At 37.0% G+C, this 20623-nt stretch overlaps 1 protein-coding gene across 2 annotated transcripts in view; it reads right to left on the reverse strand.

Moving 5' to 3' along the window:
• Nucleotides 1-387: 387 nt before the first annotated feature.
• NMUR2 (neuromedin U receptor 2) overlaps nt 388-20623 on the reverse strand; it is a 69550-nt gene continuing 49314 nt past the window's right edge. The window contains exons 4-5 of one of the 2 annotated variants that reach the window (XM_051978754.1): nt 16262-16306; nt 603-700 (exon numbers count right to left, since the gene is read on the reverse strand). In XM_051978754.1, the coding sequence (XP_051834714.1) occupies nt 16275-16306 (32 nt within the window). In that variant the 3' untranslated portion in view covers nt 603-700; nt 16262-16274. Of the gene's footprint in view, nt 701-16261; nt 16307-20623 lie in introns of both variants that reach the window. The other variant, XM_051978752.1, reaches the window with a different exon arrangement.

A 20623-nucleotide genomic window follows, 5' to 3' on the forward strand; every position in this document is an offset into this window, starting at 1 on the left:
AGTCATGATCTTCTTTGAGAATGTAGGACAAACAACAATCTCTGTGATTAGGAGTAGGAGCTGCCCCATTGAGGATCCAATTGGAACTGGCCAATTGGGCAACACAGATTTCCTTTCTTTTTCCTTTTCCTTTTCCCTTTCCCTTTCCCTTCTCTCTATCTCACATAGGATATCATATATTCTCCTTCTCCCCCCCTCTCTTTTCTTCTTTCTCTTTCTCCCTCTCTTCTCCCTTTCTTCTCTCCTTCCCTCCTTCCTCTCTCTCCTTCGCTCTCTCTCTCCCTCCCTTTTTCTCCCTCCATCTCTTCATACACACACACACACACACACACACACACACACACACACATGCATACATGAACACATATTTGATTAAGTAAAAAAGACCATTCTCAGCCTCATTTCTATCCTAGCTTTCTTAGTTTTATTCACTGTTTGGACACTGCCTCAGACAAACTGAGACCTGTTTAAAGACCTTAGCTTAAAACAGCCAAGATCTTCACTATATCCAGGGCCATCTCCAGTTGTACCGATCTGTATCTTGCTGCTGGACCCAAATGGGGGGAGGAGAAAGTGAAATTGGTGACCTTGCACAATCCTTTCTCACTTAAAATCCAATTCGTTTGAATGTCATAACACCATCTTTCTGATATTATGGTTCTCTTCTTCTTCTTCTTCTTCTTTTTGGGGGGGTCCTCTTCTAAAACAAAGGACAAACAACAGCAACAGCTATGTGATCTTGGGGAAGTTACTGGACTTCTGTCTCCCTCAGTTTTTTCAACTGTAAAATGGGTATAATAATAGCCGCTACCTCCTGGAGTTGTTTTGAGGAGGTTTAGGTTCTAGTTTCTTTTCTAGCTCCAATACAGTATGAGCTCAAGTCTCATAGAATCACATTTAGATCATTCTAAAATCTATCTTCTGAGGTCCCTTCTAGCTCTGAAATTATATGATTACAGAGCCACAGGGTTCTGGAGATTGAGAAAGATCTATAGAGAGATCATTTCTGAGGCATTGGCCTGAGGGACACCTTTGTAATATTTGACTTAAGAACCTCAAAGACTGAAATTTCCCATTATAGGGAGACCTTGAAAGTGCCTGAAGCCAGTACTGAAAGGCACTGTCCTGGGCAGAGGCATATGTTTAATTGTGACCGAACTATCAGGGGCGGTCTATAATTCATTGAGTTTATTAACTGAGCAAAGAGAAAAAAGGGGTACAGGAGAGACTGAGGGAGGGAAGCTACTTTCAGTGGGCAGCAGCTGCTATTAGTCCACTGGGCTGACATGAGCTGGGAGAAAAGCTCTCATCTGAGATGCTGCATCTTGTTCTCTGTTGCAGCACAATCTTAGAGCAGAGTCGTCCTTTCTCAACCCATTCCCACAAGACTAATTATTATAAAAAACCCTCTGTCATGGCTTTGCAACGGTCCATGGCCTAACTCATTTTAAAATGCAAATGAATGCTAAATAACCGCCAGGTTTGGAACCCTTCCCTGCCTATAGCTCTAGCTCTGGGAGGCATCATTATTGGCTGAGGCCCCAGCTGAAGGGCTCTGGGTAATTTAATGAACACAGGTGGCGTCACTGGTGACATCATGAGAGTGGAACAATTGGTAGAGACGTATCAGGAGGCCTCCCTGACAGCCAATTATGGGCCTGTCTTCTGCCTCACAGCTGGCCACGATGGTACCCAGATGCTCTCACATAAGCAGCTCAGGGGTTCTTTTTCCCTCTCACACTTGATTAATAGGTCATGACTTTACATTCTGGTCCTCAGCAATTCTATTGTCCCTCCTGATCACCCTTCATTGTTGAGCATGAGAACCTGTTTGAAATTAATATTTAGAGGGTGAATAATTATGCCAGAAGGAGAGGGTATGGCTGAGGATACTAGTTTTGAATCTTATTTCTGCTACTAAGTTGTATGACCTTGAACAATCTAATGTCTCTGAGACTCAATTTTATCATCTATAAAAAGGGAACAGTAATGATTTCAAATCTGCCTTACAGGTAAACTTAAAAAACCACCACCAGCAGCTACCAGCTGCAGTTATATTTTGAAAGGCAGGGACTGGAAGAGAGAGATGGGGGAATTGCCCTTCCCTTTCAAGAATACATAGGATGAGATTCTTTGAATCATAACAAAGAGGAGTTGGACAGGATCTTAGTGTATAGATCATAAAGTGTCAGCTGTACGAAAACTTTGAACTTGGGGTCATCCTGACTTACCTCTCTTATTTTATAGTTGAAGGCATATGGCCCCAAAAGGAGGAATAACTTGCTCAAAGCTATATATAAAATAAGTATCAAAGTCAATTTTTCCTTTATTTCTCCCTTTCTTCTTTACTCTATTTCTTCCCTAACTTTAAAATCCAAAGTGATGAGTAAAGCTAGTGTTGGGAGACCTGGTAAAACTTACTGGAGATGGACATGTGGCTATCTTCCTGATTTCAACTAGAGTGGGAAGTCTCTTTTTCCTTTTGATTGATTCAATTGACAAACATTTATTAAAGACTTAGTATGTATAAGGAAACATCCTAGGAATTGGAGATAAAGGGAATATACAATACAGACACTACTATCAAAGAACTTATAATCTATCTAATATAATACATGCCTATGTCTCACAGTGACCTTCAGAGAGATTCTAGCTAGTAAAGGAAATATATGCTGGAGTTGGAGTCAGGAAGACTTGAATTCAAATCTTCCCTCAGTCACTTAATAGCTGTGTGATTCCAAATAAATCATTTCATGTCACCTTTAGTTTTCTTATCTGTAAAATGGGGATAATTATAGCAGCTGCCTTAAGCTGTTGTGAGTTCATAGGAGATAGTATATGTAAAGCACTTTGTAGAGATAGCTGGTGGCCCATTAGGTAGAGCACTGGACTTGGGATCAGGAAGTTGTTGTTCAGTCATTTTTCAGATTACTTTACACTGTTCTTCCCAAGATACCTTATCTTCATTTATTTATTTTTTCTTAAGTAGCCAGTGGTATCATAGTTCTGTCTCCTATCCTTTACCTGGACCTTTCTGTTAAGCAATTGATGATCTAATTATCATGTTACTAAATTGCCAGAAATATCTTGAATAGAGTAGAAATTCAATTCAAATAAAACTTTGATTGTATATCTATGTAGTTGCTATTATTCAATTATTTCAGTCATGTCTGACTTTGTGGGCGCATTTAGGGTTTTCTTAGCAAAGATATTAGAGTTATTTGCCATTTTCTTCTCAGATCATTTTTTTACAGATGAAGAAATTGAGTCACATAGGGTTAAGTGGCTCACTCAGGATCACACAGCTATTAAGTATTTGAGGTCAGATTTGAATTCACGAAAATAAGCTTTCTTGTCTCCCAGCTTTGCATTCTATCCACTGTCACCTAGCTTCTCAGTCAGAGACAGGAAGACCTGAGTTAAAATCCAACTTAAGGTAAATTAGTAACTGTGTGACCCTGGCAAATCACTTAACTTTGGTTTGCCTCAGTTTCCTTAACCATGAAATGGTGATAACAGCACTAACTAACTCCCAGAGAGCTAATATTTGACAAGTAACTAGCACATAATAGGTTCTACATAAATGCATATTCCCTTTCCAAACCTTAAAGTTCATCTGCTATTTTATTTTTGTACCAGTATTATTTCCATTTTAAAAGTGATGAAATTGAGAAAAATGCAAGCACCGCTGGGAGAAATGAATGAATGAATGAATGAAAAAAAAAAGTAAGTACTTACTATGTGCCAAGTAATGTGCTAAATATTGAGGATACAAACAGAAAAACAAACTATTCCTGTTTCCAAGAAGCTTATGTTCTAATTCAGGGAAACAATGCTTTAGAGGTGGATTCAGTTTCATAATGAATGGAAAATCACAGTCATTCTTAAGGCATATTTGGTAGGTCAGATGGCAGTGTTTCAGGAGCTGGAAACTACAAAAGCAGAGCAGATGGGAAAGTCTGGTGGTCCTTAGGGCTCAATGGCAGGACAGATGGAATAATGTGGCAATAGCTTATTTCCATGTTTTCAGCTATAGTGAGGAAAGCAGTCTGGGAAAGTAATCATGGATTAGTTCATGAAACTTTTAAAACATATATAGACTAGTATGTACAGAAAGGTGAGAGGCAAAAACTGGTCCTGAGTTATCCATGAAAGGAAAAAGAAAATTTGTTCTAGAAACTGCATCCTTCTCCTTCAAACTATGACTGGTCCTGATTCATCTCAGAGGACTGCCTACAGCTGTGCTGATCTGCTGTGGGAACTGTGAGCTCCCAGGACAGCTATGGGTTTTAAACTGAATTTTTTTTTTTTTTTTTGCAAATTGTAATACAAAAAATGTTGTGTTTAACCTTCCAAATAACTGCCAGATTTCAAATGAATTATGCTGTAATAACTGAAAATTGGAGGCAAATAGTTTATATCAATGACTCTCATAAAAGGTCAAGATATGCACAAACACATACACACACACACACATATATATAAAATGATCTATATATTACAACATATACAATACACATACATATCTACACAAATACATAATATATATTGCACATGTAAATGCTTATGCATAGATAGTAGAATTATATACATGTAAACCATGTGATATAATAAAGTGATATGTTTATCATATAAAATTAAATGGATATATTAATACACATAATGCACATTTGTGTGTGCATATGGATGTGAATATGTATATTGTCCTTTGCACCAGCCTCCAACAGCCCCCCACCCCCAGAAACCAAATACATTATAAAAAATGCAAACATGCTTATCCCAGGAGTGGCTGAGAAGTTGTACAGCCTCAGGCACCCTAGTGGGGTAGGGGTTCCTAACCTTCTCCAGGGAACTTCTATAAATGACTTGGGTTTAAATTAAGCCTCTCACATTTTCACTGTAGAGTCAGTTTAATCTTTCTACAGAGATGCCCGCTGGTTAATCAAACCCCCATGCTTCAGGCTGTAGGCAGCTTTGTTTAACATGAGCTTAACGCCAAAGCTCTCAGAGACAAGCTCACCTGCTTGGAATCCACCTGGTGTCTCCCACAGTACTGTGAGAAGAATTCTAATATATCAGCCATGCTATTAAGATCTGGGAAAGAGGTTTGGAAATCACAGAAACTGCACACAAATATAGGATGCAGGGTTTTCCCCCCAGAGGTTGGAAACTCCCATTGTCAACACAGATTTTATAATCTGTGACTTTCTGTGACTACTGTCTGGGACTTAGTAGGTACTTACTAGGATGTGGCTTAAGGCATGTAGAAAACAAATGATCAATCCAGGGTTATGTAGTTAATAAATGTCAGAATTTGGATTTCAGTGTAGGTCTTCCTGATTCCTGGTCTTCTATTTATTACCACACTGCCATAGAAACTATACTGCCCAGTAAATCCAAGACCTACTCCAGTTAAACCCTTTGGTTGGGATTCTGCCTCTTGTGCTTTTGGAACCATCCCCCCTGTGTCTTTTCTGAGAACTTTAACCATTGATTGATTAGTCTTCTCTTTTTCTCCTCTTCTGCTTCTCTATCTATTGTCTTCTCTCTTGATATCTAGAACTATTCTCACATCTTACTCAAATACGCAAATGTAACTGTTTTCTCACTGCTTACGTTGTTCCCTCAATCATGCCTACCTTACCAAAGTGGGGATGAATAGTATGTAATGCTACATAAGTTAATTAAAGAAAGAATACTTAATGGGCTTTAATCTTTCTCCTGATGTCATAAGAATACCAGTTGACTACTTGAGCGGTCTACTTAATCTCTCTCACTCTTGCAATTAGACCCACTGTCTTTTAAATTCTTCACATATATTCCTGATGACATCATGTACCTCAGTTCCTTTCAGTTTTCACTGGCTATGTTATATGCCACTGCCAGCTATGTTATATTACTGTCTACTCCCACCCATTATGAATGGCATTGCCTTTCTGAATAATCTTAATTTTCATTTCTTCAGAGACTATTGTGTTCCATATTTTACAGTCATATAGCAATTCTGGTAGAATATTGATGTTAAAAAAGATGGGTCTTGAATTCTGGAAGAACTTAAGGGTCTTTGCAGTTTTCTAAAATTAACTAAAATTAAAATTTCTAAAAATCACTTTTCTCCTTTTATTCAATTATGGGTCCAATTTGTTATTCATTTGTAGCATTTCTAATATTTATAAGTACACGTTAATATGCATGTATATATATGAATGTACACATGTGTAAACATCTACATACATGAGTGTATATGTACATACATGTGTGTGTATATGTATGTGTGTGTGTGTATATATATATATATATATATATACACACACACACACACACACACACACATATACACACAAAGTCTCGAAGCTGTATTTTGATCTATTTGTCATAATCTGGGCAATAGACATTTTTAATCTGTTTGATTTCTCCTGAGCAGATGATTATGGCCAATTCTTTTTGAGTGGTTACATATCTCTTTCAGAAAGCTTTGCAGTTTCTAGGGTTCAATGCAACTAGCTTAATAGAATTTATGAACAAGAAGACCTGGGGGGATTTCTCTTCAACTTATATTTTATCCTGGGTCTTCTCTATCATAGTGGCAAACATTTTTGTTGAATATACATTGCTTTGTTTTATGACTTACCTGATATTTATGGTGTCTTTGAAAAAGGTCATCTCTGTTATGCCTTACAAAGAATTTTGAATAATTGTGATGTATAGATTGCATGGGTGGAGATGCTCCTTGTTGAAAGGAGAGCCTTTAAGACAACATTTTGTTTTTCTGAATCAAATGTTTTTATGTAATCAAGAAACAATAATCACAGTGGGATGTTTTATTCTCTCCATCTGACATTCAATTCCATGGTGATAAAAATGTGGTCTATTGTGGAATATTGATTGCAAGAGTCTGGCTATTCCTACTAATTCCCTCCTCAAAAATGCCCTTGATATACATGTAGTGTTTCTCATATAAATGTTTGCATTCATGGAAAAAATAGGCATATAGAGCTGTAGCTGATGTTCTTTTGGTCATTTTTAAATTTACCTTATTTTTTTACTTTTTATTTTGTTTAATTTTTTTTTTTGAGATCTGATTTTTTTTTCTCTCAAAATTTTGGAATTTTCACTTTTCTTCTGACAATTTATAAGTCAGTTTATTAATCTGTTCAAAATCTCCAGAATGGATCTCTTTGTCATTTATTTTATCTAATCCAGTTTTTTTTTTCTGTCTTGCTTCAAAGAAGGTGTTTATCATGCACTGTCATGAAGCTTTTTTGATGCACTGGTTCACATCATATTTGGACAATATAAGGCTGAGAAGGAGTAGATGCTGTAGAATAAGGAGTAAGTGCTTTGGAATAAGGGGTAATTGCTGTAGAATAAGGCATTGATGCTGTACCTTCCCTCTTTGTCTCCAACTCTTATTGTGACTCTATTTGTTCCCGTTTTTCTCTCTTATCTGGGATCAACTTTCCATCATTATTCTGGTGGAAGGGAATTCAAAAGTCTAACCCTACTCTAACCCTTAGGTCCATTCCTTACTTCTCAATGGCACTGTGCCAGTCACCTCCACCACCTCGAACTCCTTCTCCAATCTCTACTCCTTTCCACCTTCCAGAGTATTCTACACAGGGAAGTCAGCAACTACAATCTTTCTGGTAAGATGGTGGACCAACCATTCCTTATCTTCCCTGCCACTATATACTCTGATCTTTTGAGCTTCACCATGTTCCTTTCTACTACATCCTTCAATCCTCTCCAGCCAGGGATTGCTGTCTAACATGCTTGTGCACTGTAAGGAGCTCTGTACCTTGCTGAGCATCCTACTTCTTTACCTTTATAAATACTACATTTAGAAATGCTCTACAGCTCAACTCTCCTATTAGTGTTTTCCAAATAGACAAGTTTTAGTCCTTCTTCCACATAGCCCCTCAAATACTTTAATGCAGCTATTCTGACCCTCTATGGCTTTTCTATTCTAGAGTCTTAGTTTCTTCAAGTAAATGATCCTCACATGCATTATCCTACAATGCTGTCATTAAACTTTTCTATATATAATCTATTATGTCTATTTTATTCCTAAAATATGTTATGTAAAACAAATTGTTCCTCATGTAAGCAGATAAGACACAGCATTATAAAACCATCAGCTATCTTGTTTTAGATACTATGTCTCTTTTAATGTAGCCTAGAAGAATATTAACTACCATTTCAAATTGCTCATCCAAACTCGTTGAGCTTATGGGTCGCTAAAACATCCAGGTATTTTTCATAAAACCTGTTGGTTGGCCACATTTCTCCCATCTGTTAATTGGAAAGTTTACTTTTTGAATCAAAGTGTAGAACTTTGTATTCATCCCTATTAAATCCAGTCTCATTTCACCAAACCCATCATTCTACTCTAGACTAATCCTCTTATTTTATAGTGGAGAAAACTAAAGATCTTAAGTGATTTGTTCAAGATTATCTTTATAAGTGTTAGAGTTTAGATCAAGGTTGTTTTTAATCTTTGAGAGAGGTAGAATGGTATAGATAGAATTTTGTCATTGCTATTGCTCAGTGGTGTCTGACTTGCTATAACCCCATTTCTTTTCTTGGCAAAGATATTGGAGTGTTTTGCCATTCCAGCTCATTTTATGGATAAGGAAACTGAGGCAAACAGAATTAAGTTTTCGAGTCATATAGCTAGTAAGTATCTAAGGACAGATTTGAAATCATAAAGATGAATCTTCCTGGTTCCATCCTAGTTCTCTATTCCCTGTGTCACCTAGCTGTCCAGAACATTTGTCTAGAAGTTGGGAAGACACGAATTCAATTCTTGCCAAAAGCACTTACAAATTGTGTGGCCCTGAACAAGTCACTTACTCTGTGCTTCAGTTTACTCATCTATAAAAGGAAGGCATCATTCTCACTGGTTTCTAATGTCTTCTTCAGCTTTGAATCTATGGTGTTCCTCAAATCCAGTGATCTTTCAGTTGTTCCATGCTGTAATATTTACAGAGTAAAGAGACCAGATACAGTTTACAGAGTATCAATGGCAATATGTTGTTTACAGAGTACCAGACAATAGCTAATAGAAAATATACAAAGTCTTAGCAACAGAGTATTGTTTCAAAGCATCCATAATAAAATAATATTTATAGAGGATGTTTTGCAGAGGCTTTGAGGATCAAAGTGGATCCAGTACCTTTCAAAATTCTTTGAGCATTGCTAATGGGGAAGTAAAATTTGTTGCATTACAATTCATTTGTTCTCCACTGTTTCTCCAATGAATCTGAGCATCTTTGCTCTGTGCAAAGTTTCTAGGGACCATAATTGTAATTTCTAAGACTTGGGGATATTTGCTTCTAGGGGACAGAGGAATCTGCAGTTAACAGTTAAGATACAGAGAGTGGGTTTTTAGTAGAAAATGCAGGTAGTGATAAAGAATGAAGTCAAAGAAATAGCAGGACTTGGGCATTAGAGTCACTGGTGTGTGCTATCAAGGTAGCTCTGTCCTTGTTGCAATATTGCTCAAATGGTGCAGAAAATGATAGACCTGTTTTTTTTTTTTCTTCAGAAAATTTAGTAGCATGCCTTTATAAGGCAGCTAGGTAGATCAGATTACATTCCTTGAAATGGGATTGTACATAGTGAATATGTGAGGAAACAGCCTAGAGCATCAGGGCTAGTCCTGACTGTATGTTGTGAAAGGGAGTTTTAATTCACTATTTCTACTGGGACTCAAATGGCCTAAGCCTCTAGTATTGACTCGGTTACTGTCTGTATGACCTTGAAAAGGAGATTTCACCTTTCAAAGACTAATTCTTCTTTTGGAAATAATAATAACTAGCTATATTCATATAGTGTTTGAGGCTTTGCAACATGCTTTCTACATGTTATTTCATTATGTCTTAGCAATAGCTCTGTGGAGTAGGTGCTACCATCATTCCCATTTTTCAGATTAGAAACTGAGACACTAGAGAAACTTACATGAACTGATGCTAAGTGAAGTAAGCAGAATCAAGAGAATATTATATACAGTAACAACAAGATTATGTGATGATCAACTATGATGAACTTGGCTTTTTTCAATAATGAGGTGATTCAAGGCAATTTCAATAGATTTGTGATGGAATGTACCATCCACTATGGATGAGAGAGAATTATGGAGACCGAATGCGGATCAAAGCATAACATTTTCACCTTTTTCTTGTTTTTGTTTGTTTGTTTGTCTTTTCTTGTTTTTCCTATTTTGATATGATTTTTCTTGTGTAACATGACAAATATGAAAATTCGTTTAAAAGAATTACACGTTTAACCTTTATCAGATTGCTTGTTGTCTTCAGGGGGAAAAGGGAGAGAAATTTGGAACACAAGGTTTTGCAAAAGTGAATGTTAAAAACTATCATTGTGTGTATTTGGAAGAATAAAATACTATTTAAAAAGTAAAAAAAAAAAAAAAGAAAAAAAAAAAGAAAATGAGGCAGGAGTTAAGTAGCTTGACTAGTAAGTATCTATGGCAGGAGTTGAACTCATAATTTCATGTCCCAACTACTTGTTCTTTCAATTATACAACTTAGTAGCCTGAGGATTTTATGATTTGTATTTCCTACCACACAGGGTTGTTGTGAGAAAAGCACTTAATTTTAAAGTATTGTAAAAATGTGAGTTATTATTGTTACCACATTACAAGGAGTGTTATGAGGATTTGCTAATTAATACTACAACTACAGAATATAGGTAGCAGAGGTTGTTGAGTTCTTAGTCTCATCATGTTGTAGCTTCATGGGTCAGATCCTAACCCTGCAAAAGGTCTTGTATTCCTAAAGACAAGCATATTGCCTTCATCCATAGACCTCATACTGATGAGGTGGGAGTAGGGGGAGGGAGAAGAAGGCAGTCATTTCCTCTGTGGCCAAAAGGGTGAGAAAGAAGAGCAGAAAAAGATCTATAAGCTAATTCTACCTTCTCAAGGGAGATCACAGAATGGTGCCCAAGGTTTCTCAACTGGGTGACCCCAAATGTTTCCTTCCCTTCAGAAGCTCATAATATTTCATCATAAATGTTTCATAATTGCCTCATGAATTATTCACTTCCAACTTAATAACCTTAAATTTTATGGGATTATGGTTTTACAGAGAAAAAGAAACACCAACTTGGGACCCAGCTGTGAAGCAAAAGTGCTGACGTTTCCAATTTATTTTCTCTGTGCAGTGGAAGGTATTTTTTATAACTATGAAATATAGAATATTAATAAAAGAGAAAATAAAAAAAACAGAGGAGGGGGGGAAAACCCTTACGTTGCTCTTTCTAACAAATTTAATCTCAAAGTTGCCTTGGTGATATTTTTCCTATAGCCGAAAAGATGATTAGTTTCATTATAGTTGATGTCTTAAATTTTAAATAAAGCTTAAATAAAATCAGCTTACTTGACCTACCTCTATTGTTTGGTTTTTACTACTAGTTTCTTTGTTACTCAATAATTTTCAGAATTCTACAATCCATAGGACTTTCCTGTACAGTCTCTAGCCAATGAATAAGTCTCCTGCTTTAGTGGAGAGTATAGTAAACTGAGAGTCAAGAGACCTAATTTCACATTGTTTCCCCTTCTTGATTCTCAGTTTTTTCTTCTGTAACATGGGTATATTCATATCCATATTTACATTGTCTACCTCATGGAATCCTTGTCTGGATCATGGGAATTAAAGGATATGCTGGTAAGGTTCTAAAGTGCTATATTACTTATTGATGTTTATCTGTGGTTAGAGCACCAACATAGTAATAATGGCCCACGTAGCAATTCAATCTTTGATCATAACTGCAATGAAATATTGTCAATGAATATTGTGTTTTACTTAATGTCCTGTGCTACAAATTGGTTTCTTTTGGTTGCTATATCACACTGTTGATTTGGATTGAATGTGTAGTTCCTTAAAGTTCCCAGATATCTTTTCATTAGATTCTACTGTCTAGTTATAGCTTCTGATCCTGTATTTGTAAGACCTAGTTTTTGAATCCTCTTGTAATACGTTGCATGTATTCCTATTAAATTATCTATCCCATTATATTTTATCATATTTTAACCTTTTGAAATTTTTTTTGAACTGACTTTTTTCTTAACTAGTTTCCTTTCCCTCATGTCATTTGTCAGTTTGATAAGCATGAAAATGTAGAGACTAGAATCCAAAGATCTGCTGTTATTGGTTAGTTAATTGTGCTGTTCCTCAGCTACATTATGTGCCCCTAACCTCAGACAACTATATTGCCACCATATGCTACATGCTAAATTTTGAATGTAACATAATCTGGAGTCTGGAGTCGGAAGACTTAAAGTCTAGTCTCAACTCTGACAATTACTAGTTGTCAAAGATACTTCCTTTCCCACTTTGAATCTCAAGGTAGCCTCTTTTGTAAAATGAGGAAAACAATCTTTGCATGCTTTACTTGCCAGAATCATTATAAAATATTCCATATCTGCATAGAGGGTTTTGTAAACCTCCAAGTGTTATATAAATATCAGCTAGTAAGAAAAGAAATTGAAGGCAGGAACATGGGTGCTGGAAATGCACTTCCACTGCTAGATAGATCTCCTTTGGTCCTTAGAGGAATACAAAATTCAGAAAGCTAAAGTGATTTACTTAAGGCCACAATAATCAGTCTGCTAGTCAGTAAATATTTACTAAATTCCTACTATATCCTAGGTGCTAGGAGACAAAAAAGCAAAAGAAAGTCTCTATTCTCATGGAGCTTTTATTCTAATGGGGGAGACAGTAGCTGAACTATCACATACACACAAAGATATATGTGGGATAGATTGAAAATAACCAACAGGGAAAAGATGCTACAATTAAGAGGGATTGGAAAAGGCTTCCTATATAAAGTTTCAGTTTATCTGAGATTTGGAAGAAGCAAGGGAAGCCAAAAATCAGAGGTGAGAAGGGAAAGCATTGCAGGCATGAGGAACAGCCACCAAAAATGCTGGGAATTGGGACATGGAGTTTCTTATTCAAGGAATACAAAGAGGTCGGTGTTATTGGAATGAAGAGGACATGGAGGGGTGTGAGATATAAAGCTGGAAAGGCATGAGTGTAGGAACATGTTATGATAGATTTTGATATCCAAATAGAAGATTTTATATTTCATATCAGAGTCGGTAGGGAACCACTGGATTTTTCTGAGTGGGACGGGGGCATGGGAAATGATGATCTCACCTTGACTTTTCAATGGTGGAAGGGCAGGAGTGGAGAGAGAATTGTGGCAGGCAGACCCACTAGAAGGTATTTATTACAATAGTGCAGACATGTGATGATGAGGGGCTTGTATCAAAATAGTAACAGTTTTAGAGGAAAGAAGGGGACATATGTGATCCATCAATATTTTCAGAACAGGGTGAAGGAAATGTCACTAGATAATGGTTTTGGTTAAAAAATCTTTGAAGTCTGGGGATGATTAACTTAATATAACTCAGCATTGAACATAGAATCCAAAAGAGTTGATACCCAATATGCTAGCCTACATTGAGATCTCATAGACAGAATAGAGTGAGCAATGCTCTAGCTAGGTGCAGCATAGGAAGCACTCTGTTCAGTCTGAGCACCATATTTTTGGAAGGACAACCTGAAGTATGAGATATGAGAACTGATAGAAGGAATTAAAACATTTTGCTTGAGGAGAGAAGATGTAGAAGGCATATGATCTCAGGCTTCAATATCTGAAACACTTTCATGTGGAAGAATTTCACATGGAAGAGAGATTAGACTAATTTGGCTTGATGCTAGAGTTCGAAAGTGAAAACAATACAAGTTGAAAGAGGCAGTTATCAGTTCAGTGTAACTGAAACAAACCAAACCAATCCATTTCCTCACAATTAAATGTAAAGGGGCAGAGTAGATCCTACCATAGTAGGGATAATCCCTTGGGCCTTCTCAGAGACCTGGACCTGCCCTGACCCTCTCCATTAAGTAGAGCTGCACCAAAGTCAAAGAGGATACCCTAATAAGTTGTGGGTTCTCTTTTTCTGGAGACCCATAGGGAAGGAGAGGGAGATGACCACATTCCTGGGTGGTTGTTGAAGAATTCTTGCTCAGATATAGATTGCACTAGATGGTCTTTGAGGCCCTCCTCCAATCTGAGATTCTGCAACCCCTTTACTAACTCTTGAGCTCCTGGGTTTAGACCTGTGCCACTAGGGAAACAATTTGCCCTTTGTTGTCTGGCTTGCTTTCTTCATCCGGCTAAAATAGAAACAGGTGCGGGTGCTGCTGAGATGTGCTTCAGCTTGCATTGATTTCTAATAACATTTTATTAAAATGCTCTGGAAGCTGATTAATTTTCCTTGCCTGCTTATTCATTATTGCTTTACTGGCCTTGGGTCTGGAACAGCATGTGCTTTGGCAAATGGATTGAAGTCTTGAGCCCTAGCACTTTCTCAGTAAGTGGCTCTGTTTCCTTTGCAGAGAGGGAGTTTTGCAAATCTCATCCTCTGGCTCTGTCTCAGGTCACAGCCGCAGATTCCAGGCAGGTTAATCTGATCCTTTTCTCTGGCTGGTCTGTAGAAAGCATCTGATCCCATTTGATCACTTAAGCAGTTCTGTGATTTTAGGTAAATTACTTCTGGGCACTCTAAACATCAGTTTCTCTTTTTGTAAAACAGGGCTAATAATAAATTTAGGGTGAAAAGGATCTTTTAGAGCATCTAAAGCATAGGAACTGATGGAAGAAATTAGAAATACTTCACTTGAGGCGAGAATACTTAGGACATAAGCTCGGTCTTCAGTTGAAAGACTTTCTTGTGAAAGAGAGATTAGACTTGTTCAAAGTGCTCATTAGAGTTAGAGTGACTTGTCTAAGGTGAGTCAAAAACCTGAAGATTAGTTGAATGCTTTTCTACTGTATCATCCTTGCTCTGCCTCAGGCTGTTGTGAGAAATATACTTTATAGACTGTAAAGCAATATAGAAATGTGTGTTCTGTTATTGTTAATAATAAGAGGATGATTCTTGCCACTGGGGACCTTGGTTCTGTCAAGAGATTCAACACCAGAGATAAATGTAATTTTGTTGGTGGAGGTAATATAAGAAAAGTGCATTGCCATCTAGTCTTCAAATACACTGCAGGCACTGAGGTACCTTTCTATCTGCCTTGACACTGACATCTCCTATGGGTGTTGTCTTCCTCTATTAGAATGTGAGTTCCTATATTTCAATGGCTTTTTTCCCACTTTTCTATTTGCATCTCTGATGTTTAAGCATTTAATAAATCTTTTTCAGTCATCCAGACACTCTGTCTCTAAATATTTGCTTCTTGGTAGGAAAACAGACAGAAAACCTCCTTAGGTGGTAGGATGCTTGTTTTAACCTATCATTTCTTTAGTGCTCTTTGGTTGATAATATATTGTCCATTTTTTATCTTAGCTGATTCTAACAATCTTGTATGGTAGATAATAGTGCAAGTATTTTACTTTATGAATTAGGGAACTAAAGATGAGAGAGGAGGAGAAGCATGCTTTACAGAAATATATTACGAAATCAGTGTGACTAGAATTTAGGTTTTTCAAAAACTGTGGCCAACACAATTAACTGTTACTGTATCTCTTAAACTAGATTAGGAGGTATACTTCTTCCTCTCTTATTCCTCTTAGATTGGTAGTAGTGGAATGTTACCTGAGGTGAGTGGGAGGACCCTTCTGACTGGGTGTAAGTCCTGGGGAGGAGGCTTCTTGAGCAAAGGTTTTTTAAGAGGCTTCAAAAAAAAAATCTCTTGCTTTTTAGAGTTTACTGAAATCTGTCATATTCTCTTTCAGGTAAAATAAGTAATTATACACCAAAGAGAATGCTTAAAAGAAAGTCTCATGAGTAAGAAGTCCCAGAACCCTTTGCAAGAGACATGTGGGGCTGTTTCTTGACTGCAGAGGCCTGCAAGTGAGTTTGGAGGAAATTCAAGGGCCCTTGATTTCTTCACTAGAATGTCTTTTTTTTCCCAAGAATGAGAGAGCCATCTACTGGTAGATGACAATCTGTATAACACAAAACAAAGCTATCACGAATTCAATGACTAGGGATGTTCACAAGATAATGGGAAGTTCTCTGATTTGGTTATCTTCTTTCATTTCAAATAATTTAATGTTTCTGACTCACCATCATTCATATTTTGTCAGTTCTTGCATGCAAATCTCATAGACTCAATGTTCAATCCTGAAGGGAGTTTTGCTCATAGAACAAGGAATGAAATAGTTGTAGAGCAATAGGAAAAGGACTGGATTTGAAGTGGGAGGGTCTGGGTTTATTTATTACCTGTGTGACCAAATCACTTGAGTTTCTGGGCCCTTGTTTCCTCACCTGTGAAATGATAGAGTTGAGTTAGATGAGCTCTAAGGTTTATTAATGATCAAAGCTAACCTCTTATAATCCCAACATTAGGCCTAGAAAGGATTATCAAATAGGGAATGTTAAGATCTGGAAAGGTTGGTAGGAAGGATTAGCAGTGGGAGCTCATGGGCATAGCCTCTTCTGTAGAACAAGTCTTAGTCATAATAGCTAGTTTTAAGAGCTAGTTGAGCTCAGGGGTAGAGATCTACTACCTTTCTGGCCTCTACCCTAAGCACAGATTTCCATCAGAAAGTGTAGGAGTGGACTTGTCCCACTCAGGAAACACTCCTATCCCAAGGTATGTTGCAACTGAGCTTTCTCCTTTAAAAAGAATTTTTTTGGGCTGGAAAGATTAGAAGTGGTTAGCAGGGAATAGAAAATAAAAAAAAAAAGTGAAGAGACCTTCAGGCAACATATAGCTGCCCTCTCTTACTACAAGTCATTAAGCCTAAATGAACGACACTTGACCCTGAAAACTGTGGCAGATATGATTGCTAAGAAATTGTCTGTGATGTTTGAATGATCCTAGATGATGTGAGATGTGCCTCTGGACTGAAAAAGGCCAAAATGTCCTAATTTTCAGAAAAGAGAGAAAAGTGGAGTCTTGCAAATTATAGTCTTGTGATTTTGACCTTTGCTCCTGGCAAAATTCTAAAACCTTTTATTAAGGGATGATTTGTAAGTACTTAGAAAAGGAAATAGTGATCACTAAAAGGTTTTAGCAAGGACAGGGCATGCTATGCTAATTTCATTTTCTTTATGGATGGGATGGCTAGGCTGGTTGATCAGGAGCACTTGCTTAGGCAGCAGCAGCCCCAGTCTTCCTTCTCAAACTCTCCCTCCTCTTCCCTCCTCTGCCACAGAGCAAAGGGGTTTTGGCTAATAAGAGAGCAGGAAAGGAAATATTTAAGACTAAGTGATGTTGCTTTGGAGATAAAGGGAAGTCAGTATCCTTTCTGACTGTATTAATTCTTACTGGAATTGACTGCTGAGTCTACTAACCTGGTGTTCAGTGGGCAGAAATAGCCAGAGGTCTCCGCCAGTGACTAGACAACTGAAAATAGGGGAAAACATAGATGCTTCTGAACTTTAATTTGTACAGGGTTTCAGAGTCTGATGCCCTGGGCTGAGCTAAGATCCTGATTCTAGATTTTGTCTTCATCTTGGAAATGTGGGTTGAGCCAGATCGATGATATTCTCCACTTTGCCTACTCATAGGGGAGCAGTTGTAGGGAAATTATCAACTCACCATATCACTTTCCATAGCAGTCCCCCGCTCCCCCCCCCCCAGGCAATTGGGGTTAAATAACTTGCCCAGGGTCACACAGCTAGGAAGTGTTAACCGAGATCAAATTTGAACTCAGATCCTCCTGACTTCGAGGCTGGCGCTCCATCCATTGCACCAGCTAGCTGCCCCCCATAACAGTTCTTTTAAGTCTTTTTATCCCTCTTCAAATCTTCCATGGCTCCTCTTCTCTGTAACATTTCAGGTGAGAACATAATTATATATGAGAATATCATTATTACATAATATATACTCTGATGCTCAAAAGTGTTCATGATCACTTTTCCAGGCATACCTTATTCCCCACCCCATACTCTTTCATTTAGTGACATTGGCTTCCTTGTGTGCCATATACATTTCATAGCTCTGTACATTTTTTTTTTTCTGGCTGGCTAGAATGCTCTCCCTCTTCATCTCTCTTTTCTTCCCTGGTTTCCTTCAAAATCCTTTTTTCCCAACTAAAATCTCTTCTTCTATGGGAAACCTTTTCATAACCTTCTTAATTTGAGTGCCTTCTCCCTCTTATTTACTTCCTACTTTACATATATATATATATATATGGCTCTGGAGTCAGGAAGACTATCTTTGTAAGTTCAAATCTGGCTGCAGACACTAACTAGCTATGTAATAATGGGAAAGTCATTTAAATCTGCCTTATCTGTAAAATGAACTGGACAAAAAAATCGCAAGCCACTCTAGTCTCTTTGCCAAGAAAACTCCAAAAGAATTCAACAACAATATCCTATGTAGAGCTATTTTTGTACATATTTGTTTGCTTGTTCTTTTCCCCATTAGATTGTGAATTCCTTGAGGGAAGGAATTGTCTTTTGCCACTTTTGTATCCCTAACCTTTAGAATAGTGCATGTCATATGGTATATGCTTAATAAATACTTATTGATTTACTGACTAAAGAAACTCAAACTGTATATTTACTAGAATTTCTAGATTTGGAGCAAAACTATGTTTAGGGACAGTAGAGAGTTGGGCTAAGACTTTGGGTTTACAACACTTGGAAGATATTTTTAATGCCTGGTTTTCTTGATATTATGTATTATTTGTTTATTGAGTCTATGCTAAAAGTAAAAGTACTTTATGCATAGTTGTCTGCTTCTGATAAGATATACAAATGATATGTGACTAGGACATACTAAAATATATCCTGTTCAAGAAATAGCTAGGGTTTCTAGTAGCATGGGAACTTGAAATCATTTCTGATTGGGTAATGCCACATATCTCTGTATGAATCCATATGTCCTTTAGAGAAAGGTACATCAATAATAAAAGGTTATTGATTCTTTATTTAAGGGAGTTTAGGATTTTCTAAGCACTTTCATCTAGCAACCGAGAGTGAAAACCTTCCCAAATGGGGACACTAAATGTAAGAGATTTTTTTATAGGAAAATGGCTAGCCGTACTATTGTTTGATCAAACTACATGTGCAATGTAAATCAATTCTAAGTCCAAAAGACAGTCACCAGAATGATTGAACTAGGGAGGAGAGGACTAGAGTTCATGGCATATGGCATATGATGACCAGTTTTAGGTACTGGTAGATATCAAATGAAAGAGAAGATTTAGAAAGGCTACCCTATTTTTCAGTATATGAACGAATGGCACCTAGAAGAATCCACTTGTTCTGGTTATTCACAGAAGTTAGAATTAGGAGAAATTAGTTTATATTATGGGACAGATTTAGAGGCAAAGTCAAGAGAATTAATAACAAGCAAAGAAATTCCCAGCAATTAGACCTGTCCTAAAGTGGAATGATTTGTTTTGAGAAGTAATAGGTTTAAGAAGAGGCTTGCCTGAGAGTTGAGGTCCAATAAGAGGCTGAACAAGCACTTGGAAATAATTGTAGAATAGATGCTTGATCAGATAGTTTGGACTCAGAGGAAGGACTTTCTGAGGTTTCTTCCAATTCTGAGACTTTGTTTTTCCCATCCTTTTGTCTCCTCTCCTTATTGTTAGATCTTGTCTTTCACTCATCCTCTTACAGCTGAACCTAATATGTTTTCCAAGGTGACAATTAACTACTCTAATCAACACATTCTACTAATGGACATTTAACAGATGGCTCTATAGCTAGACCATTCATTCTCTAACAATGTTCTTCTGGCAATTATTAATGATGATTATTTGGTTGGTCTTAAGTTGACTTATATAAAATATATAAATCAATATAGACAAAAATGTCATAAAAATCTATCTGGCACCAGTTTAATATATCTATATATGATTGTTTTTGTTTTTGGAGTGTGTGTGTGTGTGTGTGTGTGTGTGTGTGTGTGTATGTTATGTAGCAGAATGTTAGAAGACATTCTTGTTAGGATGGCAGAGAAATTCATACACAATGACTAATGAAAATTTGTTGACTGACTTACCTCATTTCTAACAAAGATATTAGTGTCTGACAGATGTGTTGAGTGGGGGGATTTCTTTCCTCTAACCCCCAATTTTGGTAAATGCCATCTTGTAGCAGAATAACTTGTCAGGGAGAAATAGATGTTTGCTTAGACGAACATGAGACTTGACTTCGATTTCCTGCCTTTCTTTTACTTTTTTCTTTCCTTTGCCAAGTACAAGTGATACTGAGAAATGGATATTTCCAGGCTTGGTGGTTACCTTGTTAATTCATAAGATCCCCAAGTATCCTGGCTGTCAGGGATATTTTCATTAAATAAGGTGTAAACTGATTCATAGTGATTTATATTTTAATAACAGTCTCAGGAAGACCAAAAACCTTTAGGATCTAAAAATGGAGTTTCAACTGGATTCAAATTCTGATTTCTGTTTGATCCTGGAAAAAACAACCTCTTGAGACTTTGTCTGTATAATTTCCAAGTTGTACTAGATAACATCTGATATCCTTTCCACTTCTAAATCTATGATCCTTTTGATTTTCTCTAATGATAAAAGTTGAAGCACAATGAATTAAAGGTTGTAGTCTTTTCCTATACTCCTAGATTAGTGCCTTTCTTCTGAGATTACCTCTCAGTTATAC

Source organism: Antechinus flavipes, chromosome 2 (assembly GCF_016432865.1).
Source record: "Antechinus flavipes isolate AdamAnt ecotype Samford, QLD, Australia chromosome 2, AdamAnt_v2, whole genome shotgun sequence".
Taxonomy (NCBI): domain Eukaryota; kingdom Metazoa; phylum Chordata; class Mammalia; order Dasyuromorphia; family Dasyuridae; genus Antechinus; species Antechinus flavipes.